The sequence below is a fragment of the Mus pahari genome, chromosome 12 (genome assembly GCF_900095145.1).
Source record: "Mus pahari chromosome 12, PAHARI_EIJ_v1.1, whole genome shotgun sequence".
Taxonomy (NCBI): domain Eukaryota; kingdom Metazoa; phylum Chordata; class Mammalia; order Rodentia; family Muridae; genus Mus; species Mus pahari.
This window is the reverse complement of record NC_034601.1, coordinates 27,678,381-27,700,096: the sequence shown is the minus strand read 5'-3', so window position 1 is coordinate 27,700,096 and position 21,716 is coordinate 27,678,381. Positions and strand designations below refer to the sequence as shown.

At 50.6% G+C, this 21,716-nt stretch overlaps 1 protein-coding gene and 1 long non-coding RNA gene across 16 annotated transcripts in view; one reads left to right on the top strand and one right to left on the bottom strand.

The window, feature by feature from the left end:
• The window catches only part of Tnk2 (tyrosine kinase non receptor 2), a 39,695-nt gene that overhangs the window by 13,055 nt on the left and 4,924 nt on the right, over nt 1-21,716 (bottom strand). For 3 of the 15 annotated variants that reach the window (XM_029544463.1, XM_021209107.2, XM_021209112.2), the window contains exons 2-6: nt 7,047-7,227; nt 4,963-5,033; nt 2,245-2,466; nt 1,125-1,277; nt 445-722 (exon numbers count right to left, since the gene is read on the bottom strand). In XM_029544463.1, the coding sequence (XP_029400323.1) occupies nt 445-722; nt 1,125-1,277; nt 2,245-2,466; nt 4,963-5,033; nt 7,047-7,209 (887 nt within the window). In that variant the 5' untranslated portion in view covers nt 7,210-7,227. Of the gene's footprint in view, nt 1-444; nt 723-1,124; nt 1,278-2,244; nt 2,467-4,962; nt 5,034-7,046; nt 7,228-10,133; nt 10,722-12,544; nt 12,633-14,438; nt 14,525-21,716 lie in introns of those variants that run through there. The other 12 variants (XM_029544468.1, XM_021209113.2, XM_029544467.1 and 9 more) reach the window with 10 other exon arrangements.
• On the top strand, nt 2,490-5,686 carry LOC110329497. Its single transcript, XR_002380923.1, has 3 exons — nt 2,490-2,730; nt 4,221-5,257; nt 5,606-5,686. It is a non-coding gene; the product is annotated as an uncharacterized LOC110329497 (long non-coding RNA).

The window sequence follows — 21,716 nt, the reverse complement described above, 5'->3', positions numbered from 1 at the left end:
TAATCTCAGCAAAGCATCTGCCCAGCAAGGACCCAAGGCAGGCGAGGCACCAGCGTGGAGTCACTGGTCACTGCCTACAAGATGCAGCGCACTCTATCCCCGGCTGCCGCCAGCTCTATACACGCGAGCCTACTGACCATCCTGGCCTGGCTACTTGCCACACATTTTAAACTTAACAGCAAGTCCTCCAGGAAGCCTTTTAGAACCCCACCAAGTACATGCCCTCTGGACTCCTTGTGCCTTCCAGTATCCCTGGAGAATCCCTTGGGTGGATGAGCAAACATGTAAGTCCCTAAGAAAGGCACCCAGGCCCAGAGGTGAGAAGGACAGGCCGAGGCAGCCAGTCCTGTGGTTGGTAACAGAGGCCCCAGAAGTTGGAGGTGTGGATCTGCTGAAACTGGAGTGGAACTCGGGCCCTACAAGCCAGCAGCACTTGCCCCTCACCAGGCAAAGGGCACCTTGCGGTGTTCTTGCATGACATAGTGGTCATCATTCTGGGGCAGAGCTCGCATCAGTCCGAAGTCCCCAATCTTGACCAGGTCCCGGGTAGCCAAAAGCAGGTTTCGAGCAGCCAGGTCACGGTGAATGAAGCGTTTGGACTCCAGGTAGCCCATGCCCTCAGCCACCTGCACAGCATAGCGACTCAGCGTCCCCAAGAGGAAATGACCTTGGTGTTTCCGTAGGCGGTCCAACAAAGATCCCAAAGGTGCCAGCTCTGTCACCTGAGGCCATACAGAAGACAGACAGGATAAATCCGGTAGATCGATGCCACTCTCCCAGAGGCAAAGTTCCCAGTCTCTTTCTGGAGGTCGGCCATAGCTATACTCAATGCTCATTTCTGACCTGTCCCTTCAGTCACCCCCAAGAACCTAAACCCCAGAGTAAAGCATTCCAAAGAGACCCAGGCTAAAAACCCCAAAAAATAACTCATGTCAAGGGCCAGCCATTCCTATGGGCATATCTTGCCAATGAGCAATAGAAAACCTAGAGATGACAGCACTAGGCAGTACCTTGATAAACCACTTCGCCACATGTGGCGGGAAACTGGAGCGAGCAGGAGAAGAGCGTGTCTGGGAGCCCAGACTGCAGGTAGCCCTCTGGCCCTCCCCCACCCAGCCACTCACCATCTTCATGGGTGGTGTGAGCACCACACCATACAAGCGAATGAGGTTTCGGTGGTCTAGCGAATGCATGGCGTTGACCTCCCGGATGAAGTCATCCATGGCCTCTGGCTGGCTCAGCACATCAGGCTTCAGACACTTGACGGCCACACTCACCTGCGCAGTGCAGGATTAGCAGAGCGTTAGACCTTCATGGTCCCCAACACTGAGCCAACTGCTCCTTCCTACTCAGAGTAAAGCCCCTTGTGTCAGAGCTGTTCATCTGAGTGTGTAAACACGCCATCAGTTTACATACTACATCCTCTGCACTTCAAGGGGATGGCAGCTGACTGACCTCTAAAGTCACTAAATGTGGGCCTCTTCTTTCTGGCAAATTCCCAAATTAGCAGTGACAATAAATTCAGAGATTCACAATATAAAGGCAGAACAATGCCATAATCTATGGACCCCCCTCCTTGGAAAAAGGGGTGCTGAGTGGCCAGGGCTTGACAAATCCTGCTGGATGCTAACAATATTAATATACTGTCTGGGAAGTGCATCTGGCCTGTATATATTTACAATAATCTGTATCCCCTACATCCCATAGGTGTATGTTTGTGTGTGGTTATCCACTAGGGAATTTTAATTAAGAGAAAAAAAGGCTATGACTTAAATATGTAAATCAAATTTATATCTTAGTGATGGAGACATAGCTCAGCGGCACAGCACTTGCTTCAAGGCTGATCCAAGACCATGAAGGAAGGAAAGGATAAAGGGACAGAAAATACTTTGTCACTGCAGGTTCAAAGCCACCCTGGTCTACCCAGGAAGATGCTGTCTCACAACAAAGCCCCTGTAGGGGCTGGGGTGGCAGGAGGGGGCGCTGCAGCCCTGCCTGGGCACGGGTTGTGGTGGCGGAGGGCGTGGTAGCCCTGCCCCAGCTGGGCAGCGGAAGCTGCAGGCCTTGGCCTTTCATTTTTCAGTGTCCAGTCTTTCATAGTAAGCAAATTATTTTTAGACTTGAAAAAAGAAATCACTGTGCTCAGTTAAACCTGAACATGGCTCAAAAGGTGAGCACTTTCACAACTGTCCCTGGTCACTTGTCTCCTGACAGAAGGGGAGAGGTGCCCACCCCAGAGCTCACCGTCTTCCCTGCGGGGGCGTCCCATTCGCCCCTGCGCACCACGCCAAAGGAGCCATCCCCCAACTTCTCCAGCAGGCGCAGGTCTTTCTCCCCGATGAGGCAGGTGAGGCTCTGCAGGGTCCCCTCCCCTGGCAGGCCCCCTGGGGTGGGCGAGGGCTTCCGGAAGGTGCTCTGTGAGTGCTGGGAAGGGAACTCGGCCTCCAGCCGCTTTCCACTGAACACCTGTTTGAAAGCAGCCAGGAGGCAGGTGGAACCCAGGGCCCCATAGGCACTCAGTCCCACCCTCCTGGTAAGCCTCAGACAGCCCCGGGCTTTGCCAAGCAGCCAGGACAGCCTGTTAAAGGCACACACTTCTAGAGTACACCCTAACTGGGAACCCACAGCTGAAGCCTCAGGGTAGGTGTCAAAAACAAATGAAGATGCAGCTTGTGCCTCGAGTTATCCCCAAACGGTCTGTGAAGACAGAGACAGCCCAAAGCCCTCCAGGTACACCCCAAGCCCCAGCCCTGGTCTTCAACTCCTCCCCATCTTACCCTTCCCTTCCTGAACCTCCTAAACAACACAGTCTCTTGCCCCTAGCATACAAAGAGAGGGTAGGTGCCCGAGGGGCCCTCCAAACACCTCCCTGTCCATTTTTAGCCCTGGCCCCTTCTCTGGGTTAACCATTTGGCGCTGTCTGTCTCTATCCTCCCTGGGGAGTCGGCTGCCCTTCATCCTGCCCAGGGGAGAAGATAATTTTAGTCTGAGGTTGAACCATAAGGATGTGTTATGTGTGTGTATGTGCTGCAAATGAAGCCAGTCTTTGCTGGAGAAGGGCCTGGAAAGACAGCTGGATTTCTGGAGGGGCGCCTAGAGCCAAAGGCTGAGAAGGAAGGAAGACTACAGGGGACTCCAAGGCCTGTTTTGGAGAAAGAAGGGCCAAAGGTCAAGAGACAGGAAGAGAAAGACTAGGAATGAATTCACCTGGCCATGCAATCTGACTTGGCCCCTCCACAGGGACATCTAAAGCTCTAGTGCCAGGCTGGCCAGCCTGACCTGCATGTGCTAAGTGATACTTATTTCTCCCCAGCTGGTGAAATGAGCCAACTCAAGCCAGATTAGATTAAATTAAAGGCAGGTTTATTGGGAAGCTGCTCTCGGGTGGACTAGACTGGCCCCAAGGATTGAGAGCAGGGGAGTGGCCATGGGGAAAGTGGGGGTAGGGGCGGAAAAGAGAAAGAAAGAGAGGGTGTGCACAGAGAGAAGAAAGGGGTGGGAGGAAGAGAAGGAGAGAGAGAGAGAGAGAGAGACAGACAGACAGACAGACAGACAGACAGAAAGAGACAGAGAGATCAAAATGTCTGGATTACTAGGGGAGAGCCTCTGGGAGAAGGGCAGCCCCTGGGCTGGAAAGTTCAGGGTTGGGGGGAGGGGGACAGGGTACGCCAGGTAGGGACTGAGGGATGCTGGGAGACCCCGGAGGCCAGGTCTGCTTTGGTGTGTAAAACATGTGCCTCAGCCCCTTGTCCCCAAATCAAACACTAAGGGCAGCTCAAATCAGAGGACCTGTTTAGACTTGTCCCCTCCTCCCAGGAATTTCCTAATATTTGTCAATAACTTCAACTTTGTTGTTGTTGTTGTTGTTGTTTTTTGTTTTTTCGAGACAGGGTTTCTCTGTATAGCCCTGGCTGTCCTGGAACTCACTCTGTAGACCAGGCTGGCCTCGAGCTCAGAAATCCACCTGCCTCTGCCTCCCGAGTGCTGGGATTAAAGGCATGCACCACCACACCTGGCTAACTTCAACTTACAAGATCTACCTTAGCAACCGAAGCCATGAGGCCCTGTTCACAGTCCTGCATGGTAAACTGGGTAATGGAGCCAGTGCTGGTTTACCGAAGACATGACAATTTTAGAGAGGACCACTGATCACCCAGAGACCTACTATGAGCTGGAGCAAGATCCAAAATTCCCACACTGCTTTTCTCTATTGTCAATAGGCCTCAACACATTCATCCTCTGCTAAAACCTGGGCGATGGACCAGGACTGTGTCCCCAGAAAAGGCCACAGGCTCTCAAGAGACAGCCCCTTTGCCAGACTGCAGCCAGAAAATCTCTACTGCCCAATCCCGGTCCAGCTGTTCTGCCCTGCTCACCCCTCGCCCCAGTTCTGAGGCCAGAAGTAGGGAGGGAGGCCCTGGCTGGCTCACTTCCTCTCTCATTGTCTTCCAGACAATGGGCAAAGTTCCACTGAGTCAGATCGGGGACTCACAACACTACAGACCCAACTTAGGGAGCGGGAGGGGGTGCTGTGGGGAAGGAAGCTATCAGCAAAGCCAGATGACCACAGGAACCTGAAGACTGGAGAGCATGGGGGAAGTGTTGGGGGCAGACAGAACAAGGCAAAGATGTCCATACAGTCCCCGCTACCCCTTTCTGGACACTGGCCCAACACTCAAAGGAAGGAACGCTTGTCAACAAGTTCCAGCTCCTGCACACAGAGAGGCTGTGAAACCCTTGCTGCACACAGGCCGTTCACAGATCTGTCTGTGGCGGAGACAGACACTTAGCCAGGCAGCACCACAAGTGTCCTGTCAGATAAGAGCCCGGGGGAGGGAGGTCTGTACAAAGTGTGAGGGAGTCGGTGAGATTATACCTCTGGGCAGCAGGAGAGGCTCCTGGGCCTGCCAGCAGGGGGAGGACTTGAGTGCCCCACCAACCCCTCACACCCTTCTCACACACCTTGCTCATCCATGACTTTCGTTTGCACATGGCCTTCCTCCTCTTCACGGCCTCCCACAGCCGCCTCTGGCCTGCAAGCAGGGAAAGACCTTGAAAGAGGTCTGTCAGACAGCTCACACACCCTCCCAAAGAGGCTGCTGTCCACCTGACCAACTCCCTCAGTTCCTGGAACACCACTCAACCCAATGCCACCAACTCCCTCTGGATCATTCTTAAACTGGCTGGAGGTGTTTACTCATTAAAACAGAATGAGTACTGGCCAGTTACCTCGCCAACTCTCCAGACAACAACTCAGGTAAGGAGATACACACACCTGTCTCCATCCTAAGGTTTCCTTCCCTTAAAATGTTCTTACACTACGGACATCAGACACTGCTGGCTGGTTTTATGCCAATATGATACAAGCTAGAGTGATCAGAGGAGAAGGAACCTCAGTTGAGAAAATGCCTCCATAAGGCTGGGCTGTACACACACCTGCAGGGCATTGTCTTAGTTAGTGGTTGCCGGGGAGGGCCCAGCCCACTGTGGGTGGTGCCATCCCTGGGCTGGTGGCCCTAGGTTCTGTGAGAAACAGGCTGAGCAAAGCATGAGCCAGCCAGTAAGCAGCACCCTCCACGGCTTCTGCATTCGCCCCTGCCTCTAGGTTCCTGTCCTATTGAGAGCTCCTGTCCTGACTTCCTTCAAGGACAGTGATGTGAAAGTGTAAACGAAATAAATTCTTTCCGTGTCAGCAAGCGGCTTTGCTCACGGTGCCATACAGCTGTGGTGTCCCTAACTAGGACAGAAATCAACGATCTAAGCAAAAGTAGCATATGTTGCTGTCTTTTTTTTTTTAGCTTGTAAAACATTTGGCTATTTTGAGTTGGACACACTAAAGTTTCTGATTGTGGGTTGTTGTTGTTGTTGTTGTTGTTGTTGAGATTGTAGCCTGGGCCTGGATGAATTTGCTATGTCGCTGATGAATTTGAGCTACTGATCCTTCTGCCTCCTCCTCTTGAGATGTTTGTGGTTTGGTGCTGGGAATTAAACCCAGAACTTCACGGATGTTAAATAAACTACACTTCTTAGCAAGAGAGGTCTACCCACAACCCCTGATAACTTTCTCACTTCTAGATGGTAACTGCTAGTTTTAGTTTAGAAAGAAGGGAAAGATTAAAGTGCCAATGTGTTAGCAGACTGAGAGATGTTCTTTAAAAGATTTTTTTTTTTTATTTTTGTGTATTTGTGTGTGTGTGTGTGTGTGTGTGTGTGTGTGTATTCCTTATGTGTGAGGGTGCCCATGGGGACCAGAAGAGGTGTCAGATCTCTGGAGCTATAGACAGTTACTAGCTACCTGACTTAGATGCGGGAACCAAACCAGGGTCGTCTGTAAGCGAAAAGTATACGCTTTAACCACTGAACCATCCCCCTGGCCCCATCTGAGGCTTCTCTTCTCATGTGGATCTGTTGGCATCAACCCCACTGGTGTTCAGAATGAAACAGAGAGACACAGGAAATACATCCACAGATATCTGATCAGACACCAAGGGGGGAAGGACTTGAGAGCAGACCTGGTAACACAGGCCTGGAGGCTGAGCCAGGAGGAGGCTAAGTCCATGGTCTGTCAGAGCAATAGAAGGTTCAAGGCTGCCCTGGGTAACTTACTGACATTCTGCCCCCAAACCACAAAGTACAGAAAGGACAGGCCAGAGCTAAAGTAGTGGAGCCCTTGCCTAGCACGTGAAAGGTCCTAGGGTCAATTCCTAGGATCTCTTTAAGAAGGGGTGGAGGCAGGGAGGCCTGGAGTGTGCTCACTGGCAGAGCACCCAGGTGGCACTGGAAAGGCCCTAAATTCAGTACCCAGAAAGCCAAAAAAGGTATATGCAACTAACTCTGAGTGACCACAGCTCTAAGACTCCGTGCTCCTCAACTTCCAACTACAAACCGTTCCCTGGGCTCCCCGTGAACAGCGCTCTCCTCCTGCTGCCAAAGCTAGCAAAGCTCTCAGCTGCCACCCGATGAAGAGATTCTCCTTGTGCTGGGCCGTGATGAATACAAACGAGGTAAATGGTCAGAAGAGAAAGCAAGGCCTGTGGGCTACCTACCAGGCCGGCCCATGCCAATCTTTTCCAGGTCTTCATTTTTGACATATTCAAAATGAGACAGGCGGGTAATGTTGAGGTCATCTCGAAGCCTCAGGAAATACTGCTGTAGCTGCACCTCGGACAGCAGCTCCAACAGCCAGCCTGTTCCCTCCTCCGGCTGCATGCTGCTGCTCCCCAGTCTCTGTAGAAATGAAAGAATAGCTGAGCGGCCAAGAGACGTGAGCAGATGGCAGACTTCCCATCTGTGCCCTTGGCTCACCCGCATCCTACAGCATTCAAAGCACCTTCTTGCTACCTACAACAGCTGAGCTGAGCCCAGACCAGGTGACCCTCTCCTGAACACCGTGCACTCTCAACACAGATGCAGTAAGAACAGGCACACAGGTGCTACATCCACTCCAGTGAAGTCGCTTGACAGGGCTGAGAGGCCTGGAAGCACTCAAGAGGCAAAGGGTTTCAAGGAAACTCAGCCTCCTGGAACCTTGGCATTCTCATAACCCGTATACTCAAACCCTATCCCCACTTTAGTATGGTGTATGCTCTCTTTCAGTGTTATAAGTGCCTTTAAAGATTGAATTTTATCATAGGTGAGCCTCCACCAGTGTGAGATGAGCTTGGAATTCAGTAGGATTCGGTGAGAAGGTTACCTATTCATTAACATTCAAATTTACTTCTAGTAAAGACCGGTGAAACTAATTAGGCATTACAAAGAACAGAGCCAGGGCTAGTCTGCAGAGAGATTACTGAGGACAGGGCCTGGCAAAAAGGTGGGTTTAGCGAATCCCCCTGAAACAGGTTTTTTCACTAGGCCCAAAAGAACAGCATAATCAAGCATTTACTGGGAACCCCTAGTGGTGGGGTTTAACTATTGACTAGCTTTACACCTGGCTTCCTTCTTAAGCTGCCTGGTCCGTCCCCCATACCCTATCTTTTGTGTCACTGTAACTCTGCGGATGTGTCCTGCCCGGCTTTTCTTGTTTGTTCTGTATAAAAAGTTTGATGCTTGATTTAGTAAAATACGCTCAGATTCTACACGCTCTCTCATGTGGACTCTGTTTGTCGAATCCCACCCGACTCCTTAGCCCATCTGCCACCAGAGACCCGGTCCACGCAGACAGGAGACCCGAAGAGGAGGTAGTCTGCGGCACACAGGCACACACCACCCAGGCCCAGCATGAGCCTCCTGCTCCTGCAATTCCCAGTGGTCCTGCCGACATCATGCCAGGAGCTCAGACTTTCCCAGGCAGCTCAGCGCAGCACAAAGAGTTACAATGAGAATGAGTCCTTGGTTCAAACCCTGGCTCTTCAACCAAGGACTGTGAGGCAGGCAGCTGGGCTGACAGGTGTAAGCTGTAGCCCTTTATTTGAATGGCTTTCCTAAGAACTGTGCAACCATCCAGAGAGGGGGTATGTTTGCTTGTATGGTGCATGTGTATGGAGGTGGGGCTAGTGACAGTTAGCAGGTGGTAGGGGATAAGAACACTAGTTATTCTGGAACGCACGGGACAGAACTGAACATACAAATTCCACACAACTTAGTTCATGCCAGTAAAAACTGTTAGAATGATCAGAATCCAGAGACTTAGATCCCATTCTACATTTAAACAAGAAAATACTTTTGTAGTTTCAACAGGACCGGATTTTCCTCTAACTGTATAAACTGTTTACCATGTAACCTGAGGAAAATTCTACTTTATTTGGAGCATGGCAAGGGTTTGCTCTCTGGATGAAAGACGTTAGTGAAGCCCATGCCATTATTATGCTGAAACTTCCCTCAGTGGCTCTGCTGAGGTCTGAGCATCCCCGCTCTTTCCTACTTCAGCCAGTAAGCGCTACACACGACTTCCCTCCTACCCTCCAATACTATTAGTTAACACCATGTTTATTGACTCTACATATACTTAGTATGTAACATTCTGTGAAGGGCAACAAAAATAATATATTAATACTTCAAAACTATAGTTATGGGGCTAGAGAGATGGCTCAGAGGTCAGTCCACCCTTCCAGAAGTCCCAGATCCAAGTCACAGCACCTACACAGCAGCTCAAAATCACCTGGGATTGCAGGAGATCTGACTCCCTCGTCTGGCTTCTTCAGGAACTGTACACAGTGTGCAAAGACATACATGCAGGCAACACCCATATACATAAAATAATAAAATAAAATCGAAAAACTATAGTTACTATGCCGGTTCTAACCATTAGCTGTACCGACTCTCTTATCCTCAACAAAACCATCTGTTTGCAAACAGAGTCCATCAAGCACCGCTCCCCAAAGGTGTGTAGTGAGAAGTCACCGGGCCAGGCTTCACCATTCACTGCCTTGGCCCCAGAGCAAAGAGAACCCACTGGCTATGTGGCAGGGCTGCTGGATGAGGGGCTCCTGACCCCCATAAGGACAAGCAGCCGGCAGGCTTCCCTTCCTTCCTACCTCCTCAAGCCCTGGGCTCCAGGCTCCCCATTCCCTTCTTCTGACTCCAGGTGACAACCCAGAGGCCCTTCTCCCGAAGCACAGCCTGTTTCCCTTCCCTGACTGACCAGCTACAAAACCTCTCTGCTCAGCTCCCTTCCCTGCTCCCCAACCCAGAAACAAGGCTGATTGGGGGGGGGGGGTATGAAGCCTAGGAAGGACCCTGGGACCCTGGTGAAGAGAGGGGAGGGTGGGGTCCTGGTCGCGTTCCTACTGCTAAGGCTGGAGTGACCCCCCCCCAAGTCTCCCCCCAGCCCAAGTCTCCTTGTCTATGAAGCACAGACACTAGAGCAGTGACCTCTAGCTCGGGCAGTCTCCAATTCTGTGTGTGTGGCCCACAGCCTGGTGTGGAATCTACACCAGCTGTGTGTGACACACAGGGCTCAATGGCCTGCATGTAAGCACACACTAGATTGACCACCCAGACCCTAACCCCCCCCCCCCCACACACACACAAGGATGAATGCAGCTGACCGAAAGGAAAAGCACTCCAACCCACAGACCTCAGGAAGGTGTCCCTCAGTCCTGCCTACTCCTTGTCCCTCTGTACAGTGCTGCTACCGAGGGGCTAGCCCTGTCCAGAGCCAGTCCATTTCCCGCCCCCCGGCCCCCACTCACTGTGTACAGCCGTCTCCGCAGTCTGGCCAGGAGAGGGAAGGAGAGCTCAAGGCCAGGAAATCGACGGGCTGCTGGCATCGCCGCGGACTGAAGCCCCTAAGTCACAGAGGCTATGGCCTAGTTCTAAAGTGGGCAGGCAAGGGCCCCAGCTTCTGAGTTTTATGCTCTGCCCGGGGTGGGGGGGAACCTGTTCTAGATCCCCCAGACCCCACACAGAAGTAGGAAATAGGGAAGAAGAATGGAGTGCCGGCTTTGCTCCCCTGCAAGCCCGGCTGGGTTTCCACAGCTGGTCGCAGGCTGGGTCCTCTGTCCTGTCTCCAGTGCAGCGCTCACAGCTCTGGTCCACCCCGGGCTTCCCCCACCGCCTGCTTGCCCGCCTGTCCTCCTTCCCTCCCTCCCAGCTGAGCGGCTCTGACACTGGCTGAAAAAAGACCTTTCTGCATCTCAGCCAAGAGGACAGCAGGAATGGGGGGGGCACTCTTCTTCCCAGTACTGGCCCCGCTGATCCCCCACACAAGGCTCCCTGTCTCTGGCTTCCACTGCAACCCTCGTGGGTGCAGAGAACCCCTGGGATCTCAGTGGGGGCTGTGAATCAAACAGCACATATAAAAAGGGGCTACAAGCCCCCTAGGGGCTTTTCTGGGTCTATGGGAGTCTTTCCAGGATTCTGTAGACAGATCCCTCAGAGACCCTCCCCCACACACATCCCAACCTTGGCTGGATGTCTCCTGGCTCAGACGCTAAAGTGGCCCTGTTACCCTGGTGCCCGACGGAAATAGGAGGCAGGCAGCCTGCCAGAGTGGGCCAATCCAGCCAAGAGCTGGGGGGGGGAGTGAGAATCTCCACCCCTCCCCTGGGATTGCCTTGTGTACTGCCCACTACAACCAGGGTGCTCACTCCCCAGATTAGCTGGCAAAGATCCAAAACTCCCTCTAAATAAACAAACATGCCCTAAGCCCTCTACTGGGATAGTCCTACCTCAGAGCTATCGGAAACCAGGCTGTTGGATATGTATCTTGTACAGCACCCCACACACATAGCAGCCTCCATCAAACTCCTGTGTGCCCCCATATTCTTACAGCTGACAAATGGTTCCTCTGCCCCTCAAAAGTGCCAGCTGCTCTACACCCCCTTGTTCCAGCTCACAGATACACCTGACAGCTGCAGGCAGTTCTCTTCTGCTCCCCAGATCCCAGCTCCCCACCCCCAGCCATGCCTAAGGAGCCCCTGTTTCTTGTATACTGCTCTCTTGTCTGTCCCTATCCAGCTGGCTGCCAGCTCAGGGAAACACAGCTGGTGCACGAGGGAGGCGCTGAGATTGAGAGTTTTGGGGAGTCAGCATCCCAGACTCTCTTTCCAGGATCTCTTCCAGAGTTTGAACTCCCTACTTGGAAGGACAACCATTTCCTATTCTAATTGGGGGAGGGGGCCTCCCAGCAATAATAGCCCTTCCCCACTGACATTATTCATACAAAGAGTGTGGATTGTCAAGTACAGCCTCTCTTCAAGGCTCGGCAAATAATGAGTGTGAGGACTGAGGTCCGACTCAGGATTGTGGACACTGCCTTTCTCCACAGGTTAGCTGACCACACCCTCAAACTGGAGAAGACTGCAGCCTATCCATCAGACCTAGGGGCCCAGGGCCATCAGTAAATTCATCAGGTTTATTACCTACTGCAAGTTGAGGCTGACTGGGTTGGCCAGTTTAAAAACTCTAGGTGCCCCCAAAATGCATGCCTCAAATCCACTGGAACCCCATGTCTCACCCCTCAGACATCTAAATAAAACGACCTAGCAGCTTACCCCAAAGCAGACAACAGTTTCTGGGCCTCTTTCTCCCCAGGGAAAACAGCTTTGACCTTTCTGCCTCTCAATTCCCAGGCATTCCCCCTTCTCCTGACAGCTACTGCCCTCTGGAGGCTAGGAAAGAAAGTGCTGATCTCCAAGGGGAAGGAAGCAGCCCTGGGAATAAGGTACCTTTTTCAAAAGCACGCAGGGATGTTTACATTGATACACATACTCAACCAGCCAGTTAATCAGACTCCCCAGACACAGCTTCTTTCCACAAAAGAGTGAGCCTGAATACTAGCTGTGTCCTGGGCTCCTCACCCGCACTGCCGAAAGCCTAAAGGGCGGCTTATTGAGCCCCTAGGGACCCACACACGGAGCCAGATACCAGCATCAATAATTCACCACCATCACCTCAGACATATTTAACACACACACACACACACCACTCTGCACCCAGCCTCCTGGCCCCAGAGATCTAGGGATTGGGAGTGGGACGGGGAGAAGAAAAGCGCAGGCACCCTGGACTCTCAGAAGCTCCTGCTGCAGAGAGCAGAACTGGGCCCACGGATCACCAGCAGATGACGAGGCCGGAGCCCCACGTATCTCGCTATCCCCGTTACCTGCAGTCCCTCCTCGCCCCTAGCCAGGCGCTGGTAAGTAGATCTCTCCCCCATTGGGCCCGAAGTCCCACCACTGGGGCAGGGAGGAAAGCAATGCTACCCGTAGCCCCCGCCCCTCCACCCGCACCGGCGGCAGCAGCAGCAGCACCCGCAGCGTCACTGCCCTGCGTCGTGGGGGGGGGGGGGGCGGGCCTCGAGCATCCTTCAGGAGGGGAGGGGCTGCTAAAACGCCTAGGCTGGAAAGGCTCCAATCCTGGCACCTGCATGAATTCTAAAGGCTCAGGTCCACAGCCAGCAGATTATCACCGTCTCCCCTCAGGTTGAGCTTACGGGCATCCCCTCCCCACCTCAGCCCCCTCCCTAGCTTCTATTCTCCTCAGTGTAGGGGTGTCCTTCAGGCACCTAACCGGCAAGCAGTGCCAGTCACGACCCATAGGAAGTCAGAGCGAGGCTCCACCCACTCTGATTTCAGAACCACTGCTTCTCTGAACCTCAGGTAGCCTCCAGGACTGAAGCTCCAGGGCCACCCAATAGGACCACCGGCACCCAAACAAATAATACAATATGAGGGTCAACTAAGAAACCACAGAAGCTCATCTACTTCACTGAGCCCCTCCTACCAACCTTGGGGACTCAAACATCTTCCTCCATTACCCTCAGCTCCTACCTACTCAACGCCAAGAACACTTGGCCAACCTGCTGGGCATGCCTACAAGTTCTAACTGGTAGTTCCCTAACCCACTCCTCTTGGAAGCCACCCCCCACCCCCACCCCGACCCTCAGGGCAGGATGACAGACCCAGCCCAGCCCACTGCCCTCATCTAACCAGACCTGGACCTTTCCTCTCAAGACACCACTGAGCCTGGGACTGAGAGAGCTTGGCCGACCTCAGAACTGGAGAGCCTATACTGCTAGAGACGTCACTTCAACACATGCTGGGAAAGGTTGCATCAGTGAGCCAGCCAGCAAGGTCCATCACAGAGGCTTTTCTCTCCCGCCAACCCTCAGGGCCCTAAGGTAACACACTCACGAGTGCGCGCGCATACACACACACACACACACACACACACACACACATCCCACGCACCCTCTCATTCCTATGGCATCTGAGGCATCCTCTGACTCCTTCCAACTAGTATTTAGAGCTCAGCTGAGCTCTAAGCACTCCCCCTTCCTGGGACAGAACAGAGAAAAGAGATGTCTAGAAACTCCTGCCATTATCCCAAGGCAAAAGGACAGGGTTTCCGGGAGGGTACTCTGAGTTCCCAGCAGGCTTCCTCTTCACACGCCCAGCTTGGAGCTGCTAAGGCAGGGAGAGGGCTCTGCCAGGTCCTGGGTTCTAGTCTGTATGGAAGCCTTGGTATCTCGCCATAGCGATGATGGACATTGGTTTTCAGAAACGGCTACAAGGATCCAAGGCCGGCAGGTTGATGCGAGAGCAGGCCGAATGAAGGTTCAAAACCACTCCCCCTCCCTGCTTTCTCCAGCTCATCTCCGACACCATACTGCCATGAAATCTACAGAACCCAAACCGCCTCTGAGATCTGGGGACCCAGTCCACATAAACACCCACACTGGGCGTCACTCTCCCCTATATGTCTCCATACCATGTAACTAAAAGATGCCAGCCCACCTTGCTCTCTCTCTCCAACAGCAACAGTGAAGTCACAGATTCCCACAAAGTAGTTGTGACAAGCGACTTCTAGCCAAGACGATTTTCCCCCAAACAATCTACCATACTCTAACAAGCAAGCTTCCCTCCTCTGGTAACCACAGGAGGAGTAACATCTTGGCAAAGAAGTGGAGGAGGCCACAGCTCCTCCCCAAGCCACAGCACGGGGTTATCCACCTCCCATATAAACCCCACCACATCAGTCGGGCCTGCTCCACTCACCTCTATGTATGCAGGGCCCAAGCTTCTGAATGAAGGCCAGGCTGGTTCCCCTCAAGACCTCGTCCCAGAGGGAACTGTACCAAGCAACCCCACACCTTCAGGTCAGCGTGCTATGACATCACTGGTCTGAGGAGGCAGCTGGCCAGAGGCCAAGGAAGAGAAGGGAGTGATTCAGTCGCACACCAGGGCTGCCCACACCCTCTCCCTCTTCAGGACAAGGGGCCCACTCACTCCCAAGGAGCTGGATAGCTGAGGTCCTACAGCTGGGCCAGGCTGAACTGTTTTCCCTAGGGATACTGGGCCCACAGACTAAGGTCACCCTGAAACCTTGTCACCATCATCCTTGTATTTTAAAAATATTTTACTTGAAATCTAATTAAGGAAATCATACTTAGAGAACTAGAGAGCATTTTAATGCATGCACTGTATTTGAACGTCAACGGCATTCCTAACACTAGGCTGGTTGTCTTTATAATTACGACATACTTTCCTGAGCACCATTCACTCTTTGAGCTGCTGTACTTCTTGGATTTCTGTCACTGCATTGTTATTTTTTTTGTAACCCACTGAATCCATGCTGCCCATGTGCTCATGGGTCTGAGGCCATCCGCTAGAACATGGGCCACTTACCAGTGGCCACACCCCAAAGGAAAATGGCACTCCCTTCCTCACCAACTGCTATTTCTAAAGACTTCAGACCGCACCCTTCCATCTACTCTCAAAGAGTGATTAACCCCCTGGGGGGTCCACCTCCTCACTCTTAGGTCCTCAACTGCCACCTGAAGCTGTCCCCCACTCCTAGGTCAAAATTTACAGAGCAGTCCCAGCAGGGTGCAGCACTGGTAACAGAATCTGCACATCCCAACTTATAGTGCCGCCCGCCCGCCCGCCCACCCACCTCCTGCTTGGGATGCCACCACTATTCCTGATTGGTAGCTACTCCAATACCTGCCCAGCATCCCAGGGGCAAACACACAAACCACCCCAGGCCAGAAGCCACATCCTCGCCTGCAGCCACGACTCCCCCAGGCCACCACCCAGTCACCACTTTAACCTCTTCAGCACTCACTCCTCCCACCCACACTGGAAAGGTCTTTGTGATGCCTGTGTCCTGGCCTTCAAGATGAATCCCTATATATCTTTAAGACCCTAATCAAATGCTATCATTTCTCTAAGCTCCCACTTCGATCCTCAAACAGTTGTTTCCACCAAAGCCCCTGGGTTGTTAAAGGAATGCATATAAATAAAAGAAGAAAAACTTAAAACTCTCATGGGAGAGCCAAAAGTATTTTTAAAAATTATTCATCATGGGGCTGGAAAGATGGCTCAGTGGTTAAAAGTTAAAAGCTCTTCCAAAAGACCAAGGTTCAATTCCCAGCACTTACATGAGCTTACGACAGTGTCTAGAACTTCAGTTCCAGGGATTATCACTCCCTCTTTCGGGCTCTGTGGGCCCTGCACTCGTGTGGTGCACTGTGCATAGACACACATTCAAGTGAAATTGCCCATAACACATAAAAATTAGTATATTCCAGTCCTTAAAGAGTTATTATTTAGGGGCTGGTGAGATGGCTCAGTGGGTAAGAGCACCCGACTGTTCTTTCGAAGGTCCAGAGTTCAAATCCCAGCAACCACATGGTGGCTCATAACCATCCGGAACAAGATCTGACGCCCTCTTCTGGAGTGTCTGAAGACAGCTACAGTGTACTTACATATAATAAATAAATAAATCTTTAAAAAAAAAAAAAAAGAGTTATTATTTAGCCAGGCGTGGTGGCACACGCCTTTAATCCCAGCACTCGGGAGGCAGAGGCAGGCGGATTTCTGAGTTCAAGGCCAGCCTGGTCTACAGAGTGAGTTCCAGGACAGCCAGGGCTATACAGAGAAACCCTGTCTAAGAGTTATTATTTGTGTAACTCTTTGGGTAAGTGCATAATAAACTGTGATAGCCATTAGCACAGGCTTCTAATTTGGTTAGTGCCTTGTAAAATAGCCAGAATCCAGCAAGAGATATAATAAATAGAGTTTAGAAGGACTTCAGTCTTTGTGACAGACAACTTGGCTGCCCAGTGGACACCAGGAACAAGTCAGATCACCCTCTCCCGGCCTTTGCTCTCTCCACCTTCCCCCTACCATGATGTAGCCCTTGCTGGCCTCAAACTCTGCCTGTCTTGACTTTCCAAATACTGAGATTAAAAGTGTATACCACCAGGCCCTATTGCTCCTCACTGTTTTCAATCCAGAGAAGACAATTCCTTCATGGAAAGAAGAGCTATCAATCATTTCAATTACTTTTACCCCAGACCCACTAAACTACCCAAGGACAACTCAGGCAGAGGAGAGTGTAAAACAGCTTTCTTACTGGACTTCAGGGAACCAGATTTGGGCTCAGAATGCCACATGGGTCAACCAGATGGACGCCTGTATCTGTAAGGCATCCCAGACTTCCTAGGGAACTGGGGAAGGGAGAATGGAGTGCCAGGGGGAGAGTGGGGTACAGAAGCAGAAATAGAAGCATCATAAGAATGGAAGCCTTCTCACGGTGAACCCCCTTCAACTTCAGAGGGAGGGGAGATTCTGCCTCCTCAGCCTGCACTAAGTACCCACATGATGGTCTTGATGGGACCATGAAATTGTTTTGTGCTCCCCCCCAGCTAAAGATAAGCACATTGAGATCCACAGCATCCTATCATGCTCCTGTATCTCTGTCTTTCTCCTATCAATACCCCAGCAATGTGTGACCAAGGTCAAATGCCTGTAGCCATCCAGGTTTCTAGCCCATGTGTGACACATACTTTTGCACCAGGGCTTGGATACCAACTCGCAGATCTCTCACCCACTTCCCTTTCTCCTGGTATGTGTGGAGAGGAGGGGGAAGAGGATAATGCAGTCGGCCACTGCCAAAGCTCTTCCAGGGCAGGGTAGAGCCACCCAGCTGGCCACCCTGCCTACTTCTGACTCTAGCTTTGCCCACCCCCACTCCTTCAGCAAGAGCCCTGAGCTGAAGTGGCCTATTGTTGAGCCCTGGCTGAGGGGTTAGGAAAGGAGCAGTAGCAAAGATGTGCCAGAGCTGTGCGCTGTAGAACATTCACCGTGCAGCGTGCACTGCCCACACCCTTCAGACCAGAGCCCCAGCAACTGGAAAACAGGCACCGCTGCAGGCTTGAGGCCCCAGGAGAGTCTGGGAATAGTAAAAGTGTCTGCGTACATGAAATCCCACTGTAACCTGCCTGTTTGATCACAAGCAAATGTTAGATTCTGGATGGGTAAGGGAAGTGCCTGGCCCAAAGCATGAAAGGAAGGGTCATCAGGAGTGGATACCAAGAGGTGAAGAAGAATAACTGTTACAGTTTGGGCCAGAAGAGGCAGTGCCAAAAAGAGGAAGCTAAAAATGCTCAAATTCAACAATATGACTAGTTAACTAACTAACTAACTAACCTGCCCTCTACTCCACTGCAGAGGCCTTCTGTCTGCATACAGAAACACACTAAGTCTCTGCACAGCACCCTAGGAGGCACTACTGACGACAGGGAGAGCCACAGCTCAGACAAGGAGAACACACAGTAGATGCCGAGAATCACAGCTCCCTTCTCTACCTGCTCCAGAAACCTGGGGGCTCCCTGCTGGCAAGACAAGGGATGTCTTCTGGACTCCAAGCAAGCCAAGAGAGACATAAAGACACTCAAACCAGAGGCTTCCAATAAATGGCCTATTCAAGTCATCACAGAAAACGGTCAACAATCCACCCAGCACCACAGCCTCACAAGCTTCTTCCTTGATTAGAAGCAAAAACAAAAATTATCAAATACCAAATAAAGCCTCTAACTTGGGAGAGAACAAAACACATACAAAAAAGCAACTGAGGAGGGGAAAAAAACAGGCTCTGGAGAAGAAAATTTCAGACAGAAAATTCTCAGTAATATGCTCAAACTGATAAAATGTATCCACAAAATAAGAAAAAGGGCTGTTTTTGTGTTTAAACCAAAGAAACAAAGTATCAAAAACAACTGGGCTGTAGAGATGGCTCAGCCCTTAAGGTTCACGCCTGCCCTCCAAGCCTGCCACCTAAGATTTGATCCTGAGTTTGCTCCCCAGGAAACACAGTGGAAGAAGAGTACCAACTTCCACAAGCTATCTTCTGATGGACACACATGGACCATCACAGTATGCATGTAGTGTTTTAACATCACCCATAAGAAAGCAGACTAGGCTAGGGAGATGGCTGCAAAAGTGCAAGGACCTGAATCTGTATAAAAAGTATGAATCTTCCTGGCAGTGGTGGCACACACTTTTAATTCCAGCACTTGGGAGGCAGAGGCAGGTGGGTTTCTGAGTTTGAGGCCAGCCTGGTCTACAGAGTGAGTTCCAGGACAGCCAAGGTGAAACAGAGAAACCCTATCTTGAAAAAACAAAAATAAATAAATAAACAATAGATAGATAGATAGATAGACAGACAGACAGACAGATAGTATGAATCTACACAACCCCACTTTAAAGCCAGAAAGGAGCACTGGCTCACTGGCTCAAAATGAAGTAGAAGACTTCATTGTAGAAGATTAAGTTGTCCCTTAATCTTCACACATGTACTACATATGTACAGCATGTGCACATCCAAACTCACACACAAATCATATACACTAGACATACACACACACACACACATACAGAGAGAGAGAGAGAGAGAGAGAGAGAGAGAGAGAGAGAGAGAGCGCGCAGACAAAAGGGTAAACATCCATACCTATCCCAAATAGCAGAGACAGGCTCACAGCAGGCATTTCTAAGTACAGGCTACTGTTTTGTTGTTATTGTTGTTTTCGAGACAGGGTTTCTCTGTGTAGCCCTGGCTGTCCTGGAACTCACTCTGTAGACCAGGCTGGCCTCGAACTCAGAGACAGCCCTACCCCTGCCTCCCAAGCGTGAGATGGTAAGTGCATGTGCCACCATACTCCACTGGCCACTGTTTTTAAACCTAATGTACACACAAGCCACAAATGCAGATTCTGAATTCAAAGACAAAGGTTGAGTCCAAGAGTTTGAATTTACAACAAGTTCTTGAGAGATGCTGTCGTCACTGGTCCATAAAATACCATCTGAAAACAAGGATCTCTTAGCTCTTAGTTCTTTGTCCAACTGTGCACTGAAATCACCTGGACATTTTGAAAATGTCAACATTGGACTCCATTCCATATGACTCTAATCAAGTTGATCTAAGCATTCTTGAAGCCTCTTTAGATGGATCTGAACTTGGGTTGAGAACCACAGCTCTAGACAAACCTTTAATTGTGGTAATCATTTCCCCTGGCCTAGTCAATCCACTGTTGATGTGGTAGCTTTTAAAGAATATATACTCTTCACATCATGAAAATCAGCATAAGCTTACAGACCTACTCACTATTCAGATAGTTCTAAATACCAAATCTCATTAACATTAGTGGAGAAGGAATTTATTCTGAGAATTTTCCCTTATTAGATTCCCATACTCAGTCTGACCTTTCAAAACACATTTTTTTTTTTAATGTGACTTTTAAGTTTCAGTGAGGCGAGGCTCTCTGGGAAGGAGACATCTTTTAGGGAGCTTTAGATTATCTAATGGGACAGTATAGTTTCAACAGCTCTTCATGCAGCAAAAGACTGGAATGACTTTAAACTTCAACACTTTTGTTTGTTTGTTTATTTTGTTTTTCGAGACAGGGTTTCTCTGTGTAGCCCTGGCTGTCCTGGAACTCACTTTGCAGACCAGGCTGGCCTCGAACTCAGAAATCCGCCTGCCTCTGCCTCCCGAGTGCTGGGATTAAAGGCGTGCGCCACCACACCCGGCTTTAAACTCCAACACTCTTATGGTTTAGATAGGAAGTGTTCTCAGAAAGGCTCATGGTCAAGGCTTGGTCAATGGCATTTTGGTGTGACCGAGAGTGACCAGATCATGAGGTGTCTGAACTGGTCAATGACTCAATCATTTGATTGAGTTATGATCTGAGGCCATTAGCAAGACATGGATCTGGCAAAAGGAAACAGGTCACTAAGGATGTGCTTTTGACACCTACCCCTTCCTGTCTACCTTCCTACCTCCAGGAAGTTCCAAGCATTGCCCTGCCATGCCATTCTGCAGCGACAGACCGCCTCACCATAGGCCCAAAAGCCATGGAGTTATCCAAGCCCAGACCAAAGCCATCTCTCTGAGTGTTTGCTCCCTTATGCTGATTTCCTTTGATAAAATAACTAATGTAAGTAAGTGTAAACTATGGAACCTGAAACACAATGGCTTACACCCTCAAGACTTGGAAGGGAAGCAGTTTCTGACCTGGATCTCTATATTCATGTAACCACCAACTAAGCATAGCCTGCTGTGGGCGCTATCAAAGGCTCCTTCTTCAGGATACTACACAGGATGTGTGCTACCAAAACCATCAAGAAGAGGAAGTATGGTTTGAACAGGAAATGGCTCGCGGGCTCAAGTGTTCTGGTATACAGTCCCCAGCTAGTGATGCTGTTTTGGTAATCTGTGAGACCTTTAGATGGGGCTAGCTAGGGGACTGGGGGATTTACAGCCCAGACTCCAGCACAGGTGTTCTCTGCTTCCTGGTATGAAATGAGGAGTGAGGCACACCATACAGTCCTGCTACCATGGAAGGAGCCGCCTGCCACCATACCTTCCCCAGCCCCATGATGAGCTGTATCTCCTGACCACTGCATCATAGTGAGACCCCTGTCAAGAAAGAAAAGAGTCATGCCTTTAATCCCAGCAGAGGCAGGCAGATCTCTGAGTTCGAGGTCAGCCTGAACAACAGGGTAAGTTCCAGGACAGCCAGGGCTACACGAAGAAACCCTATCTCAAAAGAGTTTTTTAGAAAGAAAGAAAGAAAGAAAGAAAGACAGAAAGAGAGAGAGAGAGAGAGAGAGAGAGAGAGAGAGAGAGAGAGAGAGAGAGAGAAAGGGAAGAATGCAGTCTGTTTAATACTAATCTGATTTGGTTAGAAGCCTGAAACCTTTCTGTCCAGGCTATTTTTGCATTGAATCCTGGAACCCGCTCTACAGTTCTGTTTTTTTTAGCCCCCCCTCTGTGTGTTTAGTAATATGAGAGCATGGTTCTTTGTATGGAGTTGTGTACATTTTTCTTTGCATAGCTGTCTGTGTCAAATGAGTTTAAAAACAAAACAAAATAAAACAAAAGACAAGGGGCTTGTGAGATGGCTCAGCGGTTAAGAGCACTGACTGCTCTTCCGAAGGTCCTGAGTTCAAATCCCAGCAACCACATGGTGGCTCACAACCATCCATAAT